This window comes from Capsella rubella, unplaced genomic scaffold (genome assembly GCF_000375325.1).
Source record: "Capsella rubella cultivar Monte Gargano unplaced genomic scaffold, Caprub1_0 scaffold_2, whole genome shotgun sequence".
NCBI lineage: Eukaryota > Viridiplantae > Streptophyta > Magnoliopsida > Brassicales > Brassicaceae > Capsella > Capsella rubella.
Genome location: NW_006238922.1, coordinates 8,549,853 through 8,576,678, shown reverse-complemented (window position 1 = coordinate 8,576,678; position 26,826 = coordinate 8,549,853). Strand labels below are relative to the sequence as shown.

The following is a 26,826-nucleotide window of genomic DNA, read 5'->3' as shown; positions in this document are numbered from 1 at the left end:
ATTGGGTCAGAAAATTTTACATTTTCAAAAAAGCATAATGGATAATTAAAAATTTTAAGATTGGCCCACTAAATTACCAGGCCCACCAAATTAAACGCTGGTTGCTTTTATTCTGCTTTTTCACATTATGCACCGGCAACTTTTGACTGAGACCGGTTAAGTTGCCGGGATAACTCAGTCGGCGTCACGGCGAGGTGGAGTAGAAGAAAGTAAGAAACTAGACGAAAGGGAGAGAGCGATTCACTGAAGGTAACACGTCTTTATCTTGCTTCAGTTAATACTTGATTATAAATGTAAAACAAATTGAACCGAGCTATAACCGTTTGGTTTAATGATTTTAGAATTGAATTGTTCGGTTTGAGTTTTCGGTTTCCAGATTCTGCCCGGCCTTTTACTGGAGAGATTCCACGGCGAGTACTGGCGCCAAATCATAATTTCGCGGTTCCGTCAAAGTGTCGGCGAAGCAGCCATGGATGAGTCTCAGTCCGGTTCTAATGTTTTCAGTTTACGGATTGTTACGATCGATTATTACATGGCTTCTCCGATCCCTGGTTACGATATTTGCTACAGTAGCTTTCAAGGTAAGACAAAATCTCTCTTCCTTCGTATCTTCTAAAGCTTCGGCCTTTTTGAACCCAATGGTCTCATTTTCACTAGATAGGCACTTCTATGCTTCTTTTCTTGATTGGTTGACTTAGGTTTTGAGAAATTTTGACTATGGGGAGATGAAGAAGTAGTGCTCCATTTTCGTTAAATAGTCTTCTCATAGATAAAAAGGGAAAGTTTTTTTGACTTGTTACGAATTGATTTGTTTGCTGGGTATTTAAGGTGGTGAGGTAAACGAAGTCCCTGTTATAAGGATATATGGCTCTACACCTGCTGGTCAGAAGACTTGCTTGCACATTCATCGTGTAAGATTCTCAATTTTATTTTCTTGTATAAGAAAATAAGATTGTTTGGCAGGTGCTAAGACTGGACACTTTGTTTGTCTTGCAGGCTTTACCGTATCTCTATATTCCATTCTCTGAGATTCCACTTGAGCAGCGTAAAGGAGGTATGAAGCACACCCGCTTTATATCTCTACCGAGAAATGTAGCGCAGTTAGCTTTTCGAACACTAATAGCTTTGTTTCATACTTTTGTTTTTTTTTTGTTTCAGTTGATGGAAGTACACTTGCTGTATCCCTTGAGTTAGAGAAGGCTTTAAAGGTTTGTATTTTACATTCCTAGTGAGCCAGTCTGCCAGTGTTCTTAGTCTTGACTCTTGACTATAAACTGTTTGTGTATCTTTCTAAACTTTTTTGTTCCCCTATCTGTGTCTCAATCAATATTCCTCCCTGATGATACTAAATATCGACTTGTAGCTTAAGGGAACAGCTGCTTCAAAAAGGCAACATGTCCATGATTGTGAGATTGTTAGAGCCAAGAATTTTTATGGGTTCCATTCAACAGAGGAGGCCTTTGTGAAGATTTATCTGTATCCTGTATATTTATTTACTTTTGGTACAGTACCTTCTCTTAAGCAGTTTGTTATTTGTTTACCTTAACAGTATAATAGCTACCATCCACCCGATGTGGCTCGTGCTGCCAGTCTTCTTCTGGTACCATATCTTGATGATTGCACTTCACCAGTTTTCTTTAGTTTTGTATACTTTTGGTGAAGATAGTATACTGATAACCCTTTTTATATTTCTTTTGTAATGAGCGTTTGTTTGTCTATTTTTCTCTCTATAGGCAGGTGCTGTTCTTGGTAAAAGTTTGCAGCCTTACGAGTCTCATATTCCCTTTATTCTCCAGTTTCTGGTATTTTTCCGTTGTTGTTTATTCAAAAGAAATCGTTTTAGTGACAATGTATTCTGTTAAGTTTAGTAATTTCAGATAAGAACATACCTTCCAGATTGAGACTACACTAGGTACTTCCAGCATGAAAGTTGGTTATTTTTTAATCATCTCTGAATGTAAGCAATCCAAATTACAGTTATTGCTATGGATTATATACTATCACATTGTAATTAGAATTTTGGTACCTGCTAAAATAAATTGAAAAATGAAAATTATAATGTAGCTGGGAAATGCTTTTCTTATGTTGGTGGATTATATACCGGAAATACATCTTTGTATTTTGATATTACGGGATAATCATGTATATTCATGCTAATAAGTAATACTGATCCAACCACAACTATATATAATAATTTGAAAATCGTCGTCTGATTCCCTAAAGCCTTCATTACTTGTCAGTTTGCTCGGGAACCCATGCCAACCAAACCTTAGATACTAATGCTTAGTGTTCTCCTTCCCCTGTTCTATACTCCATGATATTTTGTCTGCAGTCCACTACTGAAGTTTCTGTGATTTTCTTCTATAGGTTGATTATAATTTATATGGAATGGGTCATGTGCATATATCAAAGATGAAGTTCCGTAGCCCAGTGCCTCGCCATTTCCTTCCAAGGAGATTTGATTTGGATGATTGTGCAGGGAAAAAGATTGACAAAGTGGCTATGACAAAGGTAGATCATCAAATACTTGAAACTGGAATATATTGTTTGGTAGTTTCTTTCTTCCTTTATTTCACAATACTTAAACATTATAACAGGCAAATTCAAGTGCTGCTGCAAGCGTCCGTTTTCCTGTTTGGAGCTTGTTAACAATCCCAGGTCAATGGATGTGGAATCTCTCTGAAGAATCTGATACACCGTTGAGCCAGAGCCAGCATAGGCAGTATTATAGACGTCAGAGTCTCTGTGAACTTGAGGGAGATGCTACTATTAGTGGTAAGTTCCTGAAACGAAATTTACTTTTTTTTTGTTTCATGTATGAACTGACCTTTGAACTAGTTTTTTCTCTTACAGATATTCTCAATCAACAGTTTAAAATGTACAACTCCCTTTCACAAGCTCAGTCTGATACGAACATGGTTCAGTCGCTTGTGGCAATTTGGGAGGTTCATTCTAACTTTCTTGGCTCTAATTTGAAATTATTTGGTTGGTATTACCTTTCTTAACCTCGTTACTGTTGTGTCAGGAGGAGTATGAAAGGACTGGCGTGCATGATGCACCTATACCTCCTGACCCCGGCAAACCCTCTGCAGCTGTTGTGTTGAAGACTATGTCAGATTATGTTGGGTTTGAGAACATGCTTAAAGAAATGCGTAATGAAGTTAATTTGTCTCCATCTGAGATGAATCCTACTGTAGTATCTTTAGCCGGTCCAGATATGGATGCCAAACCTGAAATTACTGATCTGCAGGTTTTGAATCATACGGTTGGTACACACAGTATCTTTTCTGCATCAGAACAGCTTTCTCCTCTTGGTGACAAGAGTGAAGAAGCATCAATGGAAAATGATGAATATATTAAAACACCCACGGACAGAGATACACCTGCTGAAATACAAGATTCTGAAGCCTTGAGTCTCTTTAAGTGGTTTGCCTCATCCCAGGCTGCAGAGGACATAAACTCTGATGATGAAATTCTCCGGGAAACTATCCTTAGTCCTCTTTTGCCTTTAGCGTCCATAAACAAGGCTCTTGAAATGGCTAGTACAGATTATGTGAGCCAATCCCAAAAGGAATGCCAAGATATTCTTGATTCTCAGGAGGATCTACCAGACTTTGGGAGTTCGACAAAAAGAGCTTTACCAAGTAATCCTGACAGCCAGAATCTTTTATCTTCATCAGACAAACCATCTCTTGAAACAGAAGATATTGCAGATATCTCCACTTCTAATGGAGAAAGCGAAAATTCATTTCAGAGATACAGAAAGAGTGATAAGGGTGATTTACATATGAGGAGCGTAATGGAGAATAAGAACTGCAGTTTCTCTAAGAGCAACAAGCCTAGCAACTCAGTATGGGGACCTTTACCTTTTACACTGACCAAAAATCTTCAGAAGGACTTCGATGGTACAAAAGATAGTGATAAAATTGGTCTAACAAAGATTAGTTCAGACCCCGTGAATGAGTTGACAGATAATTATAATGTTCCAGTCAAAGAACATCAAGCAGATGTTTGTAACACGATTGACAGAAACGACTTGGCTGGATGTTCTCTGCGGGATTTGATGAGAAAAAAGCGGTTATGCCATGGAGACTCGCCTGTTTCACAACATATGAAGTTTAGGAAGGTTCTACCACAGACCAGAGATTACCGACACGGAAAACAAAAGGAGTGCGCTTTGAGAGCTGAGGCCAAAAAACAAGGTCCTGCTCTTTCTGCAGAATTTAGTGAATTTGATTATGGCAATGCTCCTCCAACTTTATCTCCTATAGATGCTGGAAATTGCGAGTGTAATATATCCACTCAGTCATCTGAACTTCATTCTGTTGATAGATGTCCGGCTAAAGAGACAGCAGGTCAAAACAGTGATGAAGTTTCAAAGAATATTTCATCCACCACTGTTCCACTTGGTAAGGATCCACAAACAGTGGAATCAGGAACATTGGTTTCTAGCAATAAACTTGGTAAGATTAAATTAGATGTTATCCAAAAATCTGGGGGAGAGCAAAAGTCATCTGCCAATGGAATTGATGAGACGAGAAGATTAATATGCCTAACCTTAAGCAAGAAGCCTCCTTCTCCCGATTGCCTAGGTGCTGGACTGCAGGATTCTGCACATTCTCATGAAATTCCCGCTCAATTTCTTCATGCCAGGGGAAAACAGCATGTCGGACGTGGTACCTTTACTCATCTTTTTTTTTTGGTTCTAGTTTCTGCTATTTCTACAATTAATGAAAATGCGGTTGAAATATACATGTATAAATTTAAAGTTAGGTCAACCCAAGTTTTTGCAGAACTCTTCTCTGGCTGTGCTCCCTTTATTTATCTTTATAAGTTTCTGACCTGTTGTTTTTTTTGTTCTCTTTGAAGAGTGGAATACTAAGGAGATTCCATTTTTTCCCCGGAAGGACATCGAATTCGACAAGGATGAGAAGAAACACTTTTTCGAAGGACCTTCCCTTGGCATTCCCTTGCACCATCTCAATGACGGCTCAAACCTCTACTTACTGACCCCTGCTTTTTCACCCCCTCCTGTGGATTCTGTTTTACAATGGATATCGAATGAAAAAGGTATTGTAGGAAGGCACTATACTGCCTACTTAAACCCAAGTTTACATCTCCTCAGAGGTTCGATATACATTGCTTGAAGTGTTTTTCCTTGCAAAAGTGGTATTGTTCCTGATGAAGATTTTCATTACAGTGTTAGATGCTGTAAAGCAATTGAAAATGATAACTTTTAATCTATTTATTTTTTGATTTTTTTTTAGGTTCAGGAGACTATATATTTGATTCAGAAAATCAACTATTAGGAGATGAGCATATTGATCGTGGGGCGAGTTGTACTGATCTTGCTTCTGCATCTAATGTGATGTCTGTGTCTGAGCACATAAAGCAGCATAATAACATTTTTGTGAATTCAGAATCAAATACTTGTACAGAGTCTGAGTTAGATCTGAAACGAAAAGAAAATAGTCTTAACTTGCAGACTAGTGTTTCCCAAGAGATGTCTCAGATTTCAGGTCCTGATGGGAAATCAGGGCCCACTCCCTTAAGTCAAATTGGATTCCAAGATCCTGCGAGCATGGGGGCTGGGCAACAGCTTACAGTATTGAGTATTGAGGTGCTTTAACTTAACCCACTTCTTTATGAAGCTAATCAATTTGTAAAAGTCCTCAAATGGCCTTTGCACGCATAGATTAGGTTTATATACTGTGGAACCCTCATTTCGTGTAAAACAACTCACTGCGATGATGGAAACCTGAAAGCCTCTTGTTACAGTTTCCATTCCTCGAGTCTAACAGCGAGCTACCCAATGTTTTGTCTTCATTAGGATGATCTTGCAGTTACTTGAGTAATCATTTGTTCAATGCTTGAGGATACTTGGACTTAGAAAGTCAAATCAACTTGTTAAGGAGTTTTAGCCTCTAAAGCTTGCCATAGTATGATATGTTACTCATTTTATTTAGATTTAAGTGGAAATGCCCATTATATTTTGTTAATGCTGTTACCAAAAGGCTCTCCATAGTAAAGCTGAACTCCTTTAATTTAAGATGAGGAAAAGGTTCATTGATACATGTTAGTATATGTAAACTTACAGGTTCATGCAGAGTCTAGAGGGGACCTGCGACCTGATCCACGATTTGATTCTGTCAATGTCATAGCTCTTGTCGTGCAGAATGATGATAATTTTGCAAATGAAGTATTTGTGCTTTTATATAGTTCAGATAGCATTGATCAGAGGTATATACCAGATTCATTTATTTTGGATTCTTACAAATATTGCAGCTGACTTATTCGTGATATTATTATATCTGTACTTTGAACTTCAATCATTTTCTTACTCTGATATGGTTTTTCAATCTTATTATTATTATCTCACTACAGAAATGTTGATGGCCTATCTGGATGCAAGTTGTCTGTCTTTGTTGAAGAGAGGCAACTATTCAGTTATTTTATTGAGACTTTATGTAAATGGGATCCAGATATTCTACTGGGCTGGGATATACAGGGCGGATCCATTGGTTTTTTAGCTGAAAGGGCTGCACAGCTTGGTATAAGATTTCTCAATAAGATATCTAGGACGCCATCTCCCACCACGGCCAATGATTCAGATAATAAGAGAAACCTTGGTAATAATCTGCCGCCAGATCCGTTGGTAGCTGATCCTGCTCAAGTAGAAGAAGTGGTAATTGAGGATGAGTGGGGCCGTACACATGCTAGTGGTGTTCATGTTGGAGGTCGAATTGTTCTCAATGCATGGCGTTTGATTCGCGGGGAAGTTAAACTCAACATGTACACGGTTGAAGCTGTGTCAGAGGCTGTTCTGAGGCAAAAGATTCCATTAATACCCTTTAAAGTATTGACAGAATGGTTTTCAAGTGGTCCTGCCGGTGCAAGATATCGATGCATAGAATATTTTATTCGCCGAGCTAATTTGAACCTGGAGATTCTGAGCCAACTTGACATGGTATGTTATATTTTCAACTTGATTTACATAGTGAATTATGTGCAAGTCGTTTATTCTACTAGATCATTGCTTGCAGATAAATCGTACGTCAGAACTTGCACGTGTTTTTGGCATAGAATTTTTCTCAGTTCTCTCCCGAGGTTCCCAATACAGAGTGGAATCCATGCTTTTAAGATTAGCACATACTCAAAATTATCTTGCTATATCTCCAGGAAACCAACAGGTTTGTTTTCTGCTACTTCCAAGTGATTTACATTTAACGTTTCTTAGATTATCAACCAGTCATCGGGCCTTAAACGATGGCCTGGTCAACCCTCGTTTTGTTTATCGCCATGATAGCTTCCATAACAAATGCCTTGCAGTAAATTTTCATAAATTTTTCACTTTCCTTACTAATTAACATTCAACTAACTAAATCATGTAATTCTGTAGGTTGCTTCTCAGCCAGCTATGGAATGTGTACCTCTCGTGATGGAACCAGAGTCTGCCTTCTACGATGATCCTGTTATTGTGTTGGATTTTCAATCTCTTTACCCGTCAATGATTATAGCATATAATTTGTGCTTCTCTACATGTCTCGGAAAACTTGCACATTTGAAGATGAACACTCTTGGGGTCAGCTCATACTCTCTAGACCTTGATGTTATTCAGGATTTAAATCAGATCATGCAGACACCAAACAGTGTGATGTACGTGCCACCAGAGGTAATGTGCATTGGTTTTCTTGAGTAAATTATATCTTGAATCTAAATCATCATATTCAGGACAAACAGATGATCTTATTTTCCAAAAGCGTCATTGTTTCCATCGATCCTTTTCTTGATTATCTTAAACATAGTAGTCACCTTCTCTTTTTACATATAGGTGCGTAGAGGAATCTTACCAAGGCTGCTAGAGGAAATTCTATCTACAAGAATAATGGTGAAAAAAGCAATGAAAAAGTTGACTCCTTCAGAAGCAGTTCTTCACCGGGTATGGTTATCTTGATTAGAGTCCATTCCTATTTCTTTTACTAGGGATGGTTGGATGATGAGAGAGAGAGAGTGGCCCTAGTTTTTGGTGCCAGCAGAATATATACAATATTGATGGTATACGGTGTCTTCTTTCAGATATTTAATGCGAGGCAGCTTGCTTTAAAGCTGATAGCAAATGTGACTTATGGCTATACTGCTGCTGGCTTCAGTGGTCGAATGCCTTGTGCAGAGCTGGCAGATAGTATTGTTCAGTGTGGTCGTAGCACACTTGAGAACGCTATTTCGTTCGTCACTGCCAATGATAAGTGGAACGCTAGAGTTGTGTATGGTGACACTGATAGGTAATTTCCATATCTAGTCTACTCATCTGGATAAAGTTTACAACCATCTTTCGTGGCATTATTTTAACTTCCTACGAAAAAAGTAAAACCAGGGTTTCATGCTTGCATAAGTTAAAATATACTTGTAATTACTTCCTAGAGTTTATTATGGTCATATCAGCAGCCTCAGCAAATACGTATCGCAGTTTCTTTACTTGCTTCTTCCATGTGGCCTCATGCATTTTAATTACTTGTGTAGTATGTTTGTCCTCCTCAAAGGAAGAACTGTAAAAGAAGCTTTTTTAGTTGGACAAGAGATTGCGTCTGCAATAACTGAAATGAACCCACACCCAGTCACTTTAAAGATGGAGAAAGTCTATCACCCTTGTTTCCTTCTTACGAAGAAGCGCTATGTTGGGTACAGTTATGAAAGTCCCGATCAGAATGAGCCTATATTTGATGCAAAAGGTATTGAAACTGTCCGAAGAGACACTTGTGAAGCTGTTGCAAAAACTATGGAGCAATCGTTGAGACTCTATTTTGAAAAGAAGAACATCTCTAAGGTACAAATTGGATTTTTTGCGCTCTTTCATATTATCAGCTGAAACTGTAGTGGCTTACATCTACTTTTCTCTATTCCTTGTGCAGGTTAAGTCGTACTTGTATAGACAATGGAAGCGGATACTATCAGGGAGAGTGTCTCTCCAAGATTTTGTCTTTGCAAAAGAAGTTCGGTTGGGGACTTATAGCACAAGAGACTCTTCACTCCTTCCTCCAGCAGCTATTGTGGCAACCAAATCAATGAGAGCAGACCCTCGGACAGAGCCACGCTATGCTGAACGAGTGCCTTATGTTGTGATCCATGGGGAGCCAGGGGCTCGACTTGTTGATATGGTGGTGGACCCACTGGTTCTTTTAGACATCGATACACCCTACAGATTGAATGACTTATACTACATCAACAAACAAATTATACCAGCTTTGCAAAGGGTCTTTGGACTTGTGGGTGCAGACTTAAACCAGTGGTTTTTGGAGATGCCCCGTGCCACCAGAATTTCCCTTGGTCAACGTCCTTTAAACTCTAAAAACTCGCACAAAACTAGAATATATTATTTTTATCTCTCGAAACATTGCATCTTGTGTGGGGAAGTTGTTCAGGAATCTGCTCAGCTATGCAACCGGTGCCTCAAAAATAAAAGTGCTGCTACTGCAACCATGGTTTGGAAGACTTCAAAATTGGAGAGAGAGATGCAACACCTAGCCACGGTAAGTACTCCAAGAATCTAACATTTAGATGACATGTTTACAGATCGAGGTATCGTTTGCAACCATGATCTTTAGAGTCTTTACTTTCCAAGAGATGGGTGACGTGAATCATGCTTCATTAGAAACTTGTATACTTTCTGACGTTAGCTCTTGTAATCAACGTTGGACACTTTTGAGTGCGCGAACAGAGGGTTTCATCTCATGGTAGTTGCAGCATACTTAATGCTGAAGAGTGGCGACTTAATTTCAGTTTATCTCTGTATTATTGTATTTGCAGATATGCAGACACTGTGGTGGGGGAGACTGGGTGGTGCAATCCGGAGTGAAATGCAATTCCCTCGCTTGCTCAGTCTTTTACGAGAGACGGAAAGTTCAGAAAGAGCTTCGTGGCCTCGCCTCCATTGCTACAGAGAGTGACCTTTACCCTAAATGCATGGCTGAGTGGTTCTAACCTTATCAACAAATCAATCCAAAAACCAGTAATCAAACTCTCTATCCCATACTGTCTTCCACTCAAACTGAACGCATACCATCTCATCCTATTAAACAACGATGTGTATTTTGTATTTGCAGGATCATGAACAAACAGCATGGTGTCTATGTTTTATATGGTTGTGATCAAAGAACATTGTGAATATATGTGTTGTAGTATAGTTCAGCCACTAACCATTGTGTAAGGTGTAAGTCTTAGCACAGCTGAGTATATATAAGCAATTATATCTTTGTGTTCATAACCATGTGTTTCAAACCAGAGTCCATAACTTTAAAAATCTCCACTTTTTCAGTACTGTTCATATGTAACTACTAACTACAAATTAGCTAGCACACACATTTAAGGTGTTAAAACCTAAATTAAAAAAAAAATCGCATAGAAACCTTCTTTTTTTTTTTTTTTTTTTTTTTTTCTCTATTGGTCAAAGTCAACTCTCTCTACCTTCACTTCCAGTGATCATGGCAAATCGCCAAATCCAATCAACGTGACCACATTCTACAATTACACATTCATAGTTTCGATTTCAATTTCCGAGAAGTTTCCGTCGCCAAATACTCCGACCATGACCGGAACAAGCCGTCGGAGCGCGCGTGGTCGAATCAAATCATCATCATCTCCCAGCGGCGATGAAGGAAGCGATTCGCTTCGTTATCCTCCGACCATCCGCCGAGGCAGAGGCAAAGAGCTTGTGTCGATCGGTGCTTTTAAGACCAATCTCAAGATATTGGTTGCGTTAATCATTTTGGGGATTATAGTCATCTACTTCGTCGTCAATCAGCTCGTCAGCCATGGATTGTTGTATGATGAGTCTCAGAAGCCTAGGGTTATCACTCCTTTTCCTGCTCCGAAGCTCATGGATTTGTCTATGGTACAATAATCTTATTATAGTCTCGATTCGTTTTGTTTAGCTTTTTCGTTGTTGTTCTTGTGAGAAAAATTGAATTTGAAAGATTTGTATCTGTATATGTATCAGTTTCAGGGAGAGCACAAAGAGAGCTTGTACTGGGGAACTTATCGTCCTCATGTTTATTTTGGAGTTCGAGCGAGGTATGTTTATTCTTGTATCATGTGAAATTGGAATCCTTTTTGTACAAAGCAAATATGGTGTACATGGTTAATGCAGAACTCCACAGTCCTTGGTAGCTGGTTTGATGTGGCTTGGTGTCAAAGACGAAATGTATGTTATGCGGCATTTCTGTGAAAACTCTGATGATCTAAGTACATTTGGCTGGAGAGAACATAATGGACGGGATTTTGGGCGGCAAGAGCTGGTTGAAAACGATATGATATTAGAGACGAGTTTTGTCAAGTCAAAGGAAGGCAGCCTTGGTTATGGTGGGGATTGGGCAGTTCGGATTGATGTAAAAGATAAAGGGTAATTGCTGAGATATACTAGAACTATATTTTTGTTCACGCTGTGTGCTTTTGTTATTTTGGCTTATAGATAATATTGAACTAGGTTTTGTTTTTTCCTTGACCATACTGGGATTAAACTAGGTTGAATGATGGTGCAAAAAGAAGCGCACATCTCTTCTTTTATTTAGCTGATGAAGGTGGCAATGTTCTAAATTTAGGCCAAGATAATTTATATTTTCAAGGGAGCTCTCTCCTGGTTTCGGGTTCACGTGAAGATGTAGGAGACTGGCAGATACACCTAAAATCACAGGTATTTTCTGATTTAATGTGCTCGATATAATTCCTAGGATTTTTATAGCTGTCTCTGCTGGAAGTGGATCTGTGGGTGGTTTGACATTTTTATGTTTCATATGTCATTCATTGATGCTCATATGTATATAACCATTTTAATTGCTCTTTCATTTGCAGAATCAGCTCGAGACACATTATTCTGGTTTCAAGACGCCTCACATATATAATTTGTCTGATCTAGTTCAGCAAAATCTTGCTCTGCAGGTCTAATAATTTCCAGCTTATAATTCATTATGAAAGAGCCCAATGTTTTTTTTTTATAAGACAACATGCTTACATGTATCCTGACTTGTATGTTTTCAGGCAAGGAAGTTTGGACGACTTCAGCTCTCTGACACATCAGAGGACTCTTCTAACATTTACATCTTTCAGGTAATCAGTCTTGGGAATTACCTGAAAGATGTGTGCATGTGTATTGTTGTATAAATATATTGCATGTTCTGCACTCTTGGTATCTATGATCAAATGTTTCACTGTGTCCAATGACAACATATCCGTTTTCATACAGATTTCTGGGAGGCTGCCATTTACGATTGATATACCCTTTGTCTCTGGGATCAAAGGAGAAAATTCCAACGTGGAAAAGCGTTTATCAAGTCTCACAGGTTTCTTCAGCCTCTTGTTATTACCTATCATCATCAATGATGAATTTGAATTTTCTTAACCTTAGTTTGTGTATGTGACTTGCATTTGAGTTGTAAGATCTTCACATCTGGTAATGAGTTTGTTACGGCTACCTTTGCTATCGAGTTTCATAGCTCAGATAAATAATACTTATCTAAAATTTATGTCTGGTTTATGTGTTTACTAAGGGTCCCTCCAACCTGATAAAAAACACTAGCTTATTATTCTGTAGCTTTGTTAGGAATACTAATTATATTTTTCTGTTATGTTTCAATTCAGTAGAGCTACCATTTAAGAAAATTTTCTGTGACAACATAGGCTTAGTTTTTATATCGTTGTTGTTGTCTACTTGTACTGTATGTGTGCTAAGTTTCAGTTATGTTCCATGTAGGTTTGCCACTTTCGGATCTACTTAAAAAGAAACATAGAGAATTTGATACAAAGTTTGAGGAATGCTTCAACCTTTCCGAAAAGGTATGCTTAAGATTTCTTTTTATTTATTTAAAATCAATAGACTTTAATTTCCCATGTTAATAGATGATCTTGTTGTAGTTTAAAATAATCCCATGAAAAGGTTGTCTGGATTTGAATTCGAGAACAGAGACTGCTGAACGTTTGCTGTATTCTCTTTAGCAATTTCAGTCTCCACTTAAGAAAAATCTCCTTCTACTAGGATAGTTCTTCTCTCTGCGGTTCTGTTTTTCAATGGCGAGCATATGTTGCTAGCTCCTATTTGTCATAACGTCACATAGTCGATAATTTGCATCTATCCAAATTATTGTTCATAGAAAAGATGAGGATCTCATTCTCAGTTTCTTGTGGTTCTAGCATGATTCAGAAACATTGGGAGTTGGCAAGACTGCAATTGCAAACATGCTTGGTGGCATTGGTTACTTTTATGGTCAATCAAAAATATATGTTCCTAAAAGTACTCAGGCGAGTTTATTTGCATCCTGCGTCTTGGTTATTAATATTTATATCCTTTTATGTTCTTCCCATCTGCAAAGTAGCTTGGACCTCTCACAGAATCATACAACTTAATACCTTCTATTGCAGCCTGAAAGTCAGAATAATTTCTTGCTGTATTGGCCAGCTGAGCTATACACAGCTGTTCCAAGCCGGCCCTTTTTTCCTAGGGGGTTTTTGTGGGACGAAGGATTCCATCAATTGTTGATCTGGTTCGTTCTTACTGATCATTCATCTGCTGAAGATTCTAATTTGATTTTTTCTTAAATGGAATTTCTGAAAGCCACTTTTGTTTGGTACAATATTATTACAGAGTTACAAGCTATAATCATCCCACTAGTTGATCGTTCTTTGGACTGTGTTGTGTGTGCTTTGATCAGGCGCTGGGATTTTCGAATAACCTTGGATATTGTTGGACACTGGTTAGACCTATTAAACATAGATGGATGGATTCCACGTGAGCAAATTTTGGGTGCTGAAGCTCTGAGGTATTTACAATCTCTCCTGATAGTCATAGTTTTTGCTGTAATGGTTTTTGAGAGTTTCTTTAACTGCAGTAAGGTTCCAGAGGAATTTGTAGTTCAGTACCCGAGTAATGGCAATCCACCAACACTTTTTTTGGTGATACGAGGTAAAGTCATTGTACTTATACTTCTAGTACGATTCCTCTTTTGTCATCGCTCTCATTTTTTGTTTCATGTAAGCCCTTGGGAGTTGGGCCATACAAATAAGTTTATGCTAATGCCAATCCTTGACCAGCATTTGTTAAAGGATAGGGAATCAGAATTACTGTTATCAGCTTCCTTCTGTTTGTTTAACTAATATTTCTGTTCCTATTACAGTTAGATGTTGATAAGTTTGTAGCCAAGATCATAAGAATACTTTCACCTTGCTACACATCTTGCGGATTATAAATGTGGCATGTTCATGTAAAGATAGGAAGAAAGGTTTCACAACTAATTCAGTTCCATATGGTGACAATCCATTTTTCCAGATCTAATAGATGCTATAAGGATGGAAAAGTTTATCGCATCAGAAAGGGATGAAGTATTGTCATTCCTTGAGCGGGCTTCTGTACGCTTAGATGCATGGTTTCAGTGGTTTAATACTTCCCAGACAGGTAACAACATGGTTATTCTCTAGTTTATAGATTTACAGAATCCTTCAGTGCTCAACTACTCTGTGTCTTAGAGTTTGTAGTATTTTTAACTAATCACAGTTGGATCCCTGGTTGTTAATCTAGATCACTAGATAAGACGAGTACTTATATTTAACTGGTACTATAGTCTTAATATACTTATAATGGACTAGTTCATATATTTTATTTTTACTTGATTAAACACTAGGCAAGGAGATAGGAAGCTACTTTTGGCATGGCAGAGACAACAAAACGACTCGAGAACTTAACCCTAAGGTACTATTTATTGGTTTCTCATGAATTTGATATCATAGACTGCACGTCTCAAGTGTAAAGTTATAAGGGTTTCTCTGACGTTTGCTGGTTCCATGGCCTCTTTATTTATTTATTCAATGTATGATAACAGTGATTGAAGAACTTTTTTCTGTGGTTTATGCTTGTTAATGACAAGATTTCTCAGAATTTTTGGGTGTGTGTAGGCGACCTATATTTTGTCAGTTGTGTATATGCGGATATGGTAGTTCAATTCATAGATCCTTGGGGATAAATCTGATGTCTTATATATCCTGCAGACGCTTTCGTCGGGGCTGGATGATTACCCTCGCGCTTCACACCCAAGTGAAGATGAGCGACACGTTGATCTTAGATGCTGGATGTACCTTGCTGCAGATTGCATGCATTCCATCACAGAGTTTTTAGGAATAGAAGATAAACTTTCAAAGGTTAGCACAAGATGGGAAGGAAATGGGTGTCTCTCCTATTTTTGTTCACAAGTTAGTATGTTACTGACATAAAAGTCAAATCCTGCAGGAGGATTACAATTCAACTGCCAAATTGCTTTCAAACTTCAATCTTCTGAATCAAGTATATCCTCTATCAGAAGTCAACTATTTTCTCAGTTCCATTAACTTTGACGTTGTTCTATATATATAATTTCAGTATTAAAAACATGATTTCTCTCTTAAACGAGTATCACATTAACTTTTTCTTCTCACCATTCCTTTTCTCATTCATGGTTAATTTTTGTGCAGATGCACTATGATAGTGACCATGGGGCTTACTTTGACTTTGGTAATCATACAGAGAAAGTAAGGCTTCATAAATTTAAGTTTGAGTGTCATTTTTTTCATATAGAAGAAGAACCTAAGATTCTTACTCTTTTCGTTGAACCACATGTTCGGTGATTGATCCCCAGGTTAAGTTGATATGGAAAGAGGTAATTCAAGAAAATGGTCAATTATCTCGACAGCTTGTAAGGAAGACGTATGGGAAGCCAAAGCTAAAATTGGTTCCTCACGTGGGATATGTCAGCTTCTTTCCCTTCATGTCTAGAATCATCCCACCTGTGAGTGTTTGGCTAATATTTTTTCCACTATCGATAATCTTGAAACCCTTACGGATCAGTTATTTCTTGATCTAAATTGTCACATACTTTTGGTCGATAAAGGATTCTCCAATCCTTGAGAAACAGCTCGATCTCATTTCAAATAGGAGCATCTTATGGAGTGACTATGGGCTAGTTTCACTTGCCAAAACCAGGTAAGTCCACAAGAATGAACATAAACATACTCATAAAATTTATTCTTCAATGATAAGAAAGAACTTCTTTTTTCATGCAGTTCTATATATATGAAACGAAACACCGAGCATGATGCACCATACTGGAGAGGTCCTATCTGGATGAACATGAATTACATGATTCTTTCATCTCTGCACCACTACTCTAAAGGTACTTTTCTACCCTCCACATGGTGTAAAGAACAGCAACATAGTGCCTACTCTTTATTACATCATAAGCATGCGGTTTACCATGTGTCAAATTTCCTGCAGTGGATGGGCCATATAGCGAGAAGGCAAGGGCAATTTACACAGAACTAAGGAGCAATTTGATAAGGTATATTGTACATGGTATCTGCGATAGAGGTCTTGTTTGACATTAACTTTTTACATGTCGTAAAATACAGGAACGTGGTTGGAAACTATTACAAAACAGGTTACATCTGGGAACAATATGATCAAGTTAAGGGAACAGGCAAAGGCACACGACTCTTCACCGGCTGGTCTGCACTTACCGTGTTAATTATGTCCGAAGATTATCCTATTTTTTAGAATCTCTTCGGGAACGAACTTAAAATTACAAACATGTACTATTGAGTTAGAAGATCAGTTTTGATGTAGGGAATTTTGGTATCTGCCATGGTGGTTATAGTAGTGTTGTAGATCTAACTCTGGTCGAGGTATATGTTCCAGAGTTTTGTACGTTATCCCCAAATTACTATAAGGTGTTACTGTTAGAAGTTATATACTATAAGCTCTAGCTTCTCTGCACATCACCAAATATAACGCTAATTGCATCAAACAAATCCCAAACTAAACCAAACAACCACTTGAACAGGAGAGAGATCCTTGACTGGTCTCATTGCATTAAATAATTACTACAGGGAACAATGGCTCCCTTCACAAATATCAAAAGAGAGTTTGGAATTTTTCATTTATTGTTTGGTCAAAAGAGTTTGGAATATTCATATACATGCTTTTTTAGCCATTGTTGACCTAACAAGTACCACTTGAAGAGTTTGGTATCCATGACTTGTAAAAAATCACATTATATTACATGCATGAGCCAAACCACCTAGTAAATATCCTAAACTCTATCTATATTATATACAACACTCGTATTAAGTTAGAGACTCATTAGTCATAACGTTTTCTTTTTCGGAACTTTCAATTTCTTGAGAGGAGAACAAAGTGCAGTTTTATAAAATGTTTTATTTTGCAAGCAAATGAGAGATTTTTCTGATTGCTGCTGTTGCAAACGGATTCACTCTGTCGTTGATGATGTATGTCGATTTGATAGACACTTTAAGCACCACAGATCCAGGAAACATGGTTCAAGAATTTTCAGAGGTTAGGGTTCTAGATTCTTATACAGCTTTTGTTTATTGTCTTCATTAATTCCTTTGCTGACACGAAATATATATACTAAGAGATTGATGGATTTGATGCACACAGGTTGGGACATTCATACACCTGGCAGCAACCTTCTTGTAGAAGATTCACGTTTGACTTTATAAGAGGTCTGCAATTAGCGTTTGGTTGCATCACCTTCTCAGACTGATGTTTTAGCATTGGTTCTTTGAGGTTTTCCAAGCTCATAGTTGAAAAGAACACAAAACTTTCCTTTCTACTATTGTTGTCACTCACTCATGTGGGCACAAAGAGTACGTATCATATGAACATTCTTGCAGTCTTTACGAGCTTCTCATAGTTCCCTTCTCGGCAATAACGTTGTTTTGCAAAATTGTGATGGTCCTGAACCGGTGCGCCTGTGATAATATTATGGACTCATCGGCTCAGGACGATCGCGGTTGTGCAAAATGGCCTTATTGCAGAGAAGGGAATGCATGAGAAGCTCGTAAAGATTGCAAGAATGTTCTTATGGTACGTACTCTTTGTGCTCACATGAATGAGTGATAACCATAGCTCAAACCAGTATGTGTTTTTGTTTGGAATCCTTGTATCACCTAATCTTTGTAACTATTGGATTCAAAAAAGTATGAACAAGAGAGAAGTTGCTAGTTAAAACTTAAAAGTCTCTGTGGCTTCTCAATGTAAGCCATTGTAAAACCAAATCAGCTTTGCCTTTGCCAACGAAACGCGAATTGCATTTAAACAAACTCCAAATGAAATCAATCAAAACGCATATGTTACAAGAAACAAACTGAGGAGAAATTACAACAACACTGAAACAGAACACTCTCCACTTTATTAAATCAGTGTTTATCATTATCAACTTAAAAGAGACAATGCTCTCTTTGCTTTTGGATCATATGAAGAAATGTAACCAACACAATGGCATCACTAAAGTTCATCAATCAGGCTGTGATTGTGACGCTGCATACGCACGAACCAGACAATTTTAACTCAGATGTTTTCCACTGTGTGCCTGCTGCAGCATTCGGGTCATATAGTAGAGTGTTGTGACCTGTTCCTTCCTGAGATGAAAATAGCAGAAGCTTCCCACTCAGCTTACCGAACTGAAACCCGGTCCTCGAGCTTCCTGATAGTGGAAGAGACACCACTTCCCAGGTCTCATCTTCTGCATTGAACACTGACATCTTCCTTTGGTTCTTCCAGTCAATACAGAACAGCTTTTTTCCTACTTCAACATGAGCTGTGACCATCTGCAAGAGAACATATCAAGCAGTCAGATTTTAAAACCAGAGATCTATGAGAATCAAGAAGCCAACATTAGACTCTCATACTCAATGATCATGACTCAAAAGAGACTTACAGTTAAACCGTTTTTGCTGCCATGCCAGGAGCCACATTGAGTGTTGTACACATCAAGAAGTTTTGAGTTACCAATTGTGAAGTTGGATCTCCCACCCATCACGTAAAGCTTCCCGTTGAATCCGCTAGCGAAACAACCCCATCTAGGACGCCTCAGAGACTCTATGAATGTCCACTTGCCCGTCTCAGGATCATACACCTCTGCACTAGACAGACTATCACCGTCTAACCCGTGACCTCCCACCACATAAATAAGTCCATTCACCTCAGCGCAAGCGAAATCATATCGCGCTACCTCCAGGTCTGCTAGTCTACTCCAGCTGATTTCATTTCAAGAATATAACAAAAATCCACTCAATCATTGGATCAAAGCTCACAAAGGAAACTGAAATCAAGAAAATAAAAAAAGCTTACAAACCAACCTGTTGAGGCAAGTATCATACTGATAAACATCAGCAGATGCAACAAGAGAACCATTGATCATAGAACAACCAGCAATAACAAGAAGTTTCCCATCAACCACAACAACCTTAAACCCTGTTTTTACAGGACCAGGCATTGGTGGAAGAGATGATAGCTTCTGTCCCAAACAGTCCATCACCTCCCACTGGCTATCATTCCCTCCAGCATTCGTCGTTAAGACATATAGCCACTCCTCAACCATACCAGCAAGTCTTCTCACTGTAATAAACTCTTTGCTCTGAACAACAAACCTCCATTTCTTGCATACACTTCCCATAGAAGGGAACCTAGCACGCGGGACAAGCGCCAAACACTGCTTGGCAACATCATCAGGCAATCCAGGGATCAAAGGATCATCCATGAAGTTCTCAGACAACCGTGAACCGATATCAAGATTCCCTTTCGAGTAACACATTCCGTGATTCACAATCCTTTTCTTCCCACTTAAAGCAAACGCTTGCATCTTTCCACTAATCTTCTTGAACAGAGAGAGATAGCTAAATCTCCCTTTCTCAAGAAAAATTCTCTAAACTAAGATTTACGTGTTTTGTGTATGGAAAATGTTACTAAAGAGTTTCGTGAAACCCGTTACGTATAGTGATTTTCAAAGACAAAGGAATAAACAATGTAGCGGAGAAGAATGAGATTGCAGTGACCACTTCTTGATGTCCAACACAATCTAATTCATGTTCCATACCAATGGCTTTGCTTCTACAAATGTTAGTAGTTAAATTAATGTTGTTTCTTCTCACAAACATCTCTGTATCTGCCAAACAAAAAAAAACAAGATCACAAGATTTGTCGTCAACAACAAGATTCTTCCAAAAGAGATGTTTCTCTTTTAGGAATCAAGAAGAGATGTTACCATTAAAGGTCATGCTAGAGAAGAAGATTCATCAGCCACCCACAACATCCATCTTTAGAAGTAATGAATTTTTCTGCAAAATTTAATTTTTTTTGTCAGATTCAAGTCAACTCTTGAACTTAGTCAAGAACCAATAAGATCACAATCAAACAAAGAGATAAGAAAGCTCAAGCTAGAAAAAAAGAATAATTTAGCATGTTTCAAGAATCATATACCACACATAAACAAGAATACAAAACATTAAAAATCGAATGGTTATAAATTATTTCCTAAAAAAGCAAAACATTATCAAGAAAATCTGAAAAAGTTGAATTTCTCATATCAAGAAAACGTCCTACGACCAAACTTAATAGTTTCAAGAATTGGCCAAAGATCTCAAAAGAAACATTTCAAGAAAACATCAAGAATCCAAATTGCAGAGAAATAAGGGAAACAAGTAGGAATCAATGGAGACCTTGAAGAGGGATGATCTTGTTTTATCAAGAAGTGCGAGAAACTTAAGAAGGGAAGAATCTAATTAATCCAAATGGCTAAAGTAGACATTTTTATACAGAAGAGAGGAAAGAAAAGAGATAAAGATGAGGAGGAGGTACCAAGAGAATAGGGAGCTTTTGTCGGTTTTTGGGTCTATTTTGCGTTGAAGTTGGTGCAGAGGAGATAACATTGACAGAGAAAGACAGAGAGAGAGAGATCTCTAATAATGGTAATGGAGAGGAATTGAAGGGAGCGTCAGATTCAGGATTTATATTTACGGTGGAATTGGATCACCGTGCGTAGAGATAATAATGTCAACTAGTCACCACGTCACTGACCCATCATCTTATAAATATATATATATATGCTCAGAAGACATGTTTTTTTTTTATTGAGACTACCAAGAAAACAAGACATGTTTTGATACAGAATATAATATAATATTTATAATTAAGTAATGAAATTAATATACTTTTTAAACTCTTTTTGGTTAATGAAAATATCCTTAAAGTTACTAAACGCTTGTTGAATAATAATCTCAACGATAATGTTACACAAATACACACAATAACAATGGGTTCGAATTCTACTTATACCACATGTTTTTTTTTGGGTCAATTCGTAGAATAACATGTAAGAAGAGTCAAATTAGGAAACTGTAAAAGAAAAGAATATAATGTTTTCATTCGCTCTACTTTTGGAGAAGCGACTAAAAGACTACTAATGTGTTGCTTTGGACCTTGGTAGGTGTTGTAGTTGTATATTAGGAAATCATTTTGGTAGATAGTGCATGAGTTGCGCTGTTTGCTTGATCCATTAGTTCGTTGTGGTTCATCAGTTTTTGTGTTTTTAGTCAAGGGCTTTGAGATATTCTCTGAGTGATCAATCTCCAATATGTGGGGTTTTTAGATAACAAATTATTTTCTAGTTTTATCTATTTTTTTCTCTTCCTCGAGATTTAGATTTCAAGAACTTCAAGATCGAGTATCAGTTCATATGTGACAAATGTGTTTCTTTGCTTCGATCGATGTATTGAATTCCGAGTTAACAGATCCATAAATCATATGAATCTTGTAAACCCTTAATAATAACGAATCTTACAAACCCTAATTAATTTTATTTATTTTAGTGAATATTTACTATTTAAACAGAGTTTCTAGGGTAAAATTACTATTTATACTTTATATATTCTCTTCATTATTGGAGGATATTGAGTTGAGAGTAGTAATGTAGTACGTATTAGAAAGTTACTGTTGGTAATTTATTTATTTTGATAAGCCAATCAGATTTCAAGTTATTGAAATTGACATTGTAGAATTTAGAAGAGGAAAACAAGAAAAAGACTCGATTAGATATGTGTGGAAGAAACAAAAGAAGCAAAATCATGGAGACAATGGAGAGATCTGAAGGCACATGTAATCGTATCTCGTATCAATTTTGTATCCGTCTGACGTGGTCCTATCTATCTTTGGTCTTCCAACTTGGTGGGTCGTCGTGGTGACCATAAAATGATGAATCCTTCTACTAAAGTCGCATGTCATTGCTTGCTGCCTTCTTTGTAATTAGGGGCAAACTACTATACTTCAGAAGAGTCATATTATAGTTTTCAATTATTTTCAAGAAATAGATGTAACCAAAAAAAAACAGAACATTTTTAAAAAGAAATTGAAAAAACATTACTTAATAAAAAAGATTGTCTATCCTCCCATGATTTTTCTTACATTTACCAATAAATCATTAAGTATCCACATAATCAACCTAATTAGCTATCCTACCTAAAAAAAAACCTAATTAACTATACACACTTCTTAAAACTTTTTTCGTAGCTTACAACATTTTTGTTCGCACAGATAGAATAAAAAATGAGAGTTACACACTACAAACGAATCATAAGCTACAAATAGTTGTACAAAATTGAATAGGTTGAAAATATTAAGTCGAATAAAATTTGGCTGAATATTATTCAACTCATTCATCTCCAGAATTGTGGATGAACAAGTTGAACATTTTTTCTTTGGGTGCAAATGGTTGCACAATTTAAGAGATTGAAAAAAATTATTCAACTAGTTTTTACCATTTGAGTTGAAGAGGTTGAAAAAATTACTCAACCTGTTCAACTTAAGAAATTGAAAAAATAAACTAATTATAAAGGAAATTTGTTCAACTCATTCATCTCCTATTTTGCAGATGAAATGGGTTGAATGCGATTCACTCTTTTTTAACTTATTTTTCTTTAACTCTTTCGTTTTGTGCAACCAATTTTGCGTTTTATAAATTGTTCAATTTTTCAATTTCTTAAGTTAAATGGGTTGAATAATTTTTCCAATTTCTTTAATTCAAATGGTGGAAATTAGTTAAATAGTATTTTTCAACTTCTTCAGTCTCTTGAGTTATTTACTTCACCTCAAATAATAAAACTTAGCTATACTAGTATTTTTCAACTTTTTCAATCTTTTAAATGGTTTACATACTTCAAATTAACCAGGACGCGCGTCGGATCATGAGTCGCCTCCTCGACAACGTAACAAATTCACAAGTTGAAAGCATGCACGGTCGAACCCTTTATACTGTTTTTGTATTTTAAAAATATTTTTGTTTGATAACTATATATATATATATATATATATATATATATATATATATATATATATATATATATATATATATATATATATATAGCTGCTTTGATTAGAAAAAGTAAATAAATCACATCAGTTGGTAAGGCTAAAAAGAAAGAAAGAAAAGAATCTGTCAACCATGACGATCTTATCTCGTGAACGTTTGTTTATTCTTCATTATCTTGTTAAATATTTGACATTCGATATCTACATGAATGTTATAAGATTAAGACATGTACAAAATGCAAATAAATATTAAAATTTTATGTTGTAATATATGCATACGGATTAGTTTGTTGATAGATAAAAGGATTAAGTCTTTGAATCCAACGAATAATGAAAAAGTAAGACAAAGCAAAACATTTTCGTGAGGTTTGACTTTAAACAACACACCATAATTGAAAACATTGCTTTGTTTATTTTTATTTAATTATAGAGAAATCTAAAAGTGGCGACCCGAAAGCGATCGTTTCATTCACTTTTTATCTTTTGCTTTTAATATAAATCTCACATTAATCCGTTTGATGTTGACAAGTTATGTCATCATGTGGTAGCCATTTTTGACGGTTCATATTTATTTCTGATTATTTATTAGCATTTTATAAATATTTCTTAAATTTTTAATCCAATTTGTTGATTAGAATAATAATCCCATATGTTACATACATGGCCGTGAGTCACCTCAAGCTTTAGATAAAATTCCTTTTTTTTTCTTTTCTCTTTTGGATTTTTTCTTCGAAAATCTTGAACAGTGTATACAACTATTTGTGTTTAGTGTAGAGGCAATGAAGATAAATGGATGATGAAAGAACACGAAGATAAGATCATTCATAAATTACAACATACCATATTAATGTGTCATTTCTTCATGAAATTTAAGACAAGAATCCATATTTCTTAATTTATTTAATTAATGATATAAACAATAGTAATACTAAACCATATTTTCTTTATTAAGACAATGAATTGTGATTTTATAACGGTTTTCATCATATACCGCAATAACGCATATATGTTACTATTTAATCCAATTTTTTTCTTGTTAATATTTTCAAATTTTTTTTTTCGGAATTAACTAGGCATGATACGTTTTAAAAAAACATAAATATTATTTATCTAACAGTTCAAAAACATCACAAATCGTATTTATCCTGCAAAAATTATTTTCTCTAAATATCGCAGTTGAACCATACCACATATCATACAGTTTTTCTCACACAGTTAAATTTGTTAAATTGTTGTTGTTTTTAGATTGAGAATTTTTCGAGCATACTTTTTATTTTCAAAAAAAAAAACTATTTAAAGTAATTTTAAATATACCGACTAAACGATTTTACGATAGACAGGCTATTTTCACTGCTACATTTTCAATTAAACTCATTCATCGCTATCACAATAATTCGTCCCACAATAACGACATCTCTATAAACACACCACATTACTTACCGACACATACCATGACTCCTCCCTTCCTACAAAATATCAATCTCCTACGACTGTGTAAATCCTTTGTTTACACAGTCGCTTCTTTTGACCGACTAGGGTTAGAAGATGCTAAAAACAGCAAACAACAACAACAACAACAACAACAACAACAACAACAAGAAAATTTAGTAAACCAAAATTTACAAGCTACAGTACCATTACATCATACGATTAAACCGGTCTTTACTTACTTGATCATTTTCTCTATAGCAAACACTCTAGTCGAACAAGAGTCTTCCCTATTCTTTGACTGCCTTTACTCTTTTTCTTCTTTCCCAAGCAAAAAATACTGTATAATGATCAAAGAGTGTATATAGCAAAGATATTTATTTTCCTAAAACTCTACCAAAACCGGAAATGATAACAAAACACTAAATGATTCTTTCCTAGAAGACAAAACAGTCGTTTCTGTATGTTGACCGCCGCTTTCACATCCTTCCTCCATCGCACGACGACCTATCACGGCGGAGTTGGAACTGGAATCCGCCGCAGCTTTTATTTTCTCTCAGAGAGACAAGAGAGCCCTTACTATGTCTCTAGAGATCCCCATCCGAGCAAGAAAACTATTCTCAGAGCCTTCTTGGACGACGACAAACCTAAGGTCGCTAACCCTGATGCGGTGATGCCATTGGTAAAGTCTCCACGGCTCAAGCTGACTATATGCGAGTCATTGTTCAACATGTACATGGCTATGTCAAAAGTGATGATGGTCATGATGATGATAAGATTGGCGTTGAGTTGCTTTGCATGGTGAGAAACTTGTTTAAGAAGATAGGGAGGACGGTTCTTGTTGGTGATAAAGTTTACCTGAATAACATTGATTGGATTGATCGGAGAGCAAAGATCGAGAATGTTTTCAAACGAGTCTCCGAGATTTTGGATCCACCTGTGGCCAATGTGGATCACTTACTCATTCTCTTCTCTCTTGAACAACCTAAGGTTGATCCTTTCACACTCACCAGGTTCTTGGTGGAAGCTGAATCCGTTGGCATTCGAGTCACGCTTGCCTTGAACAAATGTGAACTCGTCACTCAAGAGGTAATAGTAAATTGCATAGTTTTAGACTAGCTACTCTGCTTGATGCATTAAGGGACAATGATCTTGTTTGCAGGAAATGGAATCTTGGAAGACAAGATTGCGTGGTTGGAACTATGAACCCTTGTTTTGCAGTGTTGAAACTAAAGTTGGACTTGATGATATTGCGTTTAAACTGAAAAATCAGACTTCTGTGATTGTTGGCCCTAGTGGTGTTGGGAAGTCAAGCTTGATCAACATATTGAGAAGTGGCTTTGGTGGTACCATTAAATACGAAGAAGGGTTTAAGCCTGTAGGCTTTTTTTCTTCATTTTAAGTTCTAACAATTGTTTGTAACCATATCCTCATGACTTGACCTTTGTCATATACATTCATCAGATATTAGGACTAATGTATGATGGCCAAAAGAAGAAGATGAAAAAAGTGGTTTGAAGAGCAAAGCGTAGGGGAAGTATCAGCTAGAAATGGAAAAGGTAAACATACAACGCGAAACGTAACGCTACTTCCTCTTCGTGAAGGTGGATACCTTGCTGATACTCCTGGCTTTAACAAGCATAAGAGTACAAAAGCAAAAACTTCCCCTATGTTTTCCTGAGGTTAGTACACTTTTCTTTTTGCTTGTGCCACCATTTCTCCCATATGTTGACTTGATTGATTTGTGAATCTTTCCTTAGATACGTAAAATGGTTGTGGGAGGACAATGTGAATTCCAAAACTGTTCGCATATAGGGGTACAAGGCTGTGCCGTGAAAGGTGGTTGGGAAAGGTATCCTTACTACTTGCAACTTCTTGAAGAGATCAAAATCGATGAGGAGTCTCAACTTAATAAGTATGTAACCAAAAAGGAAGGTGGTGTTAGGTAATGGTTCGATTCTCCTGGAACAAACAGCTATTGGTTCCCCATATGTGGATTATTAATTCGGGAAGCCTTGAAACAGGTGCAAGATGGGAGAGAAGGGTATGGAACAAGGTAGAGCACGGCTAGATCGTAAGAAGTATAGGATAGAGTCGAGGAAGAAGATGAAACAGACAATGATGACTGAGCTTAAATTTTAAGACAGCATCTTGGACTCTACTAGGTAACGACCAAAAAATTGTCTGTTCATTAACCATATCAGGTAATGAAGCGCCCAAAGAAA

General features: G+C 36.8%; 4 protein-coding genes across 7 annotated transcripts; 3 read left to right on the top strand and 1 right to left on the bottom strand.

The window, feature by feature from the left end:
* Window positions 1–182: 182 nt before the first annotated feature.
* LOC17895881 (DNA polymerase zeta catalytic subunit) lies at window positions 183–10,314 on the top strand. 3 transcript variants are annotated; one of them, XM_023787397.1, is made up of 24 exons: window positions 183–249; window positions 377–581; window positions 829–911; window positions 997–1,054; window positions 1,159–1,208; window positions 1,364–1,476; window positions 1,558–1,600; window positions 1,734–1,802; window positions 2,368–2,511; window positions 2,598–2,775; window positions 2,854–2,945; window positions 3,026–4,676; window positions 4,870–5,070; window positions 5,268–5,620; window positions 6,098–6,240; window positions 6,385–6,967; window positions 7,044–7,190; window positions 7,400–7,672; window positions 7,832–7,939; window positions 8,077–8,282; window positions 8,521–8,824; window positions 8,910–9,527; window positions 9,805–10,006; window positions 10,101–10,314. In XM_023787397.1, the coding sequence occupies exons 2-23, from the start codon at window positions 470–472 to the stop codon at window positions 9,976–9,978; spliced, it is 5,703 nt and encodes a 1,900-aa protein (XP_023643165.1). In that variant the 5' UTR covers window positions 183–249; window positions 377–469; the 3' UTR covers window positions 9,979–10,006; window positions 10,101–10,314. The 3 variants fall into 3 exon arrangements, with proteins under 3 accessions (XP_023643165.1, XP_023643164.1, XP_023643166.1); XM_023787396.1 differs by having other exon boundaries at window positions 2,598–2,945; XM_023787398.1 differs by lacking the exons at window positions 183–249; window positions 377–581; window positions 829–911; ... (3 more) ...; window positions 1,558–1,600; window positions 1,734–1,802 and adding an exon at window positions 1,889–1,957.
* A 109-nt stretch (window positions 10,315–10,423) lies between these two features.
* LOC17896512 (mannosyl-oligosaccharide glucosidase GCS1) lies at window positions 10,424–16,783 on the top strand. The gene is made up of 22 exons (XM_006300648.2): window positions 10,424–10,888; window positions 10,994–11,067; window positions 11,144–11,395; window positions 11,518–11,686; window positions 11,845–11,931; window positions 12,031–12,099; window positions 12,236–12,332; window positions 12,743–12,825; window positions 13,180–13,287; window positions 13,408–13,529; window positions 13,698–13,805; window positions 13,875–13,948; window positions 14,312–14,437; window positions 14,664–14,731; window positions 15,028–15,177; window positions 15,266–15,319; window positions 15,487–15,543; window positions 15,651–15,800; window positions 15,903–15,994; window positions 16,075–16,184; window positions 16,286–16,349; window positions 16,420–16,783. The coding sequence occupies exons 1-22, from the start codon at window positions 10,583–10,585 to the stop codon at window positions 16,562–16,564; spliced, it is 2,565 nt and encodes an 854-aa protein (XP_006300710.2). The 5' UTR covers window positions 10,424–10,582; the 3' UTR covers window positions 16,565–16,783.
* Window positions 16,784–18,098: 1,315 nt separating this feature from the next.
* On the bottom strand, window positions 18,099–20,811 carry LOC17894703 (F-box/kelch-repeat protein At1g67480). Of its 2 annotated transcripts, none has more exons than XM_006302345.2 (5): window positions 20,669–20,811; window positions 20,076–20,148; window positions 19,171–19,976; window positions 18,750–19,068; window positions 18,099–18,639 (listed from the first exon to the last, which is right to left on the bottom strand). In XM_006302345.2, the coding sequence occupies exons 3-5, from the start codon at window positions 19,671–19,673 to the stop codon at window positions 18,331–18,333; spliced, it is 1,131 nt and encodes a 376-aa protein (XP_006302407.1). In that variant the 5' UTR covers window positions 19,674–19,976; window positions 20,076–20,148; window positions 20,669–20,811; the 3' UTR covers window positions 18,099–18,330. The 2 variants fall into 2 exon arrangements, with proteins under 2 accessions (XP_006302407.1, XP_006302408.1); XM_006302346.2 differs by lacking the exon at window positions 20,669–20,811 and adding an exon at window positions 20,530–20,662.
* Window positions 20,812–25,064: 4,253 nt separating this feature from the next.
* On the top strand, window positions 25,065–26,743 carry LOC17894157 (small ribosomal subunit biogenesis GTPase RsgA 2, mitochondrial). Its single transcript, XM_023788522.1, is given in 7 exon segments — window positions 25,065–25,266; window positions 25,269–25,690; window positions 25,764–25,979; window positions 26,112–26,239; window positions 26,241–26,283; window positions 26,362–26,546; window positions 26,626–26,743. Coding segments are annotated over 7 exon segments (1,314 nt in total).
* Window positions 26,744–26,826: the final 83 nt, after the last annotated feature.

What these genes read in the sequence shown, in the direction of transcription:
- LOC17895881 (XM_023787396.1), top strand. Translation starts at nt 470, where the DNA reads ATGGATGAGTCTCAGTCCGGTTCTAATGTTTTCAGTTTACGGATTGTT. An exon ending in CTTGCTTGCACATTCATCGT is followed by an intron (nt 912 to 996) that starts GTAAGATTCTCA and finishes TTTGTCTTGCAG; the next exon opens with GCTTTACCGTATCTCTATAT. An exon ending in GTGTATGGTGACACTGATAG is followed by an intron (nt 8,283 to 8,520) that starts GTAATTTCCATA and finishes TTACTTGTGTAG; the next exon opens with TATGTTTGTCCTCCTCAAAG.
- LOC17894703 (XM_006302345.2), bottom strand. Translation starts at nt 19,673, where the DNA reads ATGCAAGCGTTTGCTTTAAGTGGGAAGAAAAGGATTGTGAATCACGGA. An exon ending in TATGATACTTGCCTCAACAG is followed by an intron (nt 19,069 to 19,170) that starts GTTGGTTTGTAA and finishes AAATGAAATCAG; the next exon opens with CTGGAGTAGACTAGCAGACC. An exon ending in GCAGCAAAAACGGTTTAACT is followed by an intron (nt 18,640 to 18,749) that starts GTAAGTCTCTTT and finishes GTTCTCTTGCAG; the next exon opens with ATGGTCACAGCTCATGTTGA.
- LOC17896512 (XM_006300648.2), top strand. Translation starts at nt 10,583, where the DNA reads ATGACCGGAACAAGCCGTCGGAGCGCGCGTGGTCGAATCAAATCATCA. An exon ending in AGCTCATGGATTTGTCTATG is followed by an intron (nt 10,889 to 10,993) that starts GTACAATAATCT and finishes TATATGTATCAG; the next exon opens with TTTCAGGGAGAGCACAAAGA. An exon ending in TCTGCACCACTACTCTAAAG is followed by an intron (nt 16,185 to 16,285) that starts GTACTTTTCTAC and finishes AATTTCCTGCAG; the next exon opens with TGGATGGGCCATATAGCGAG.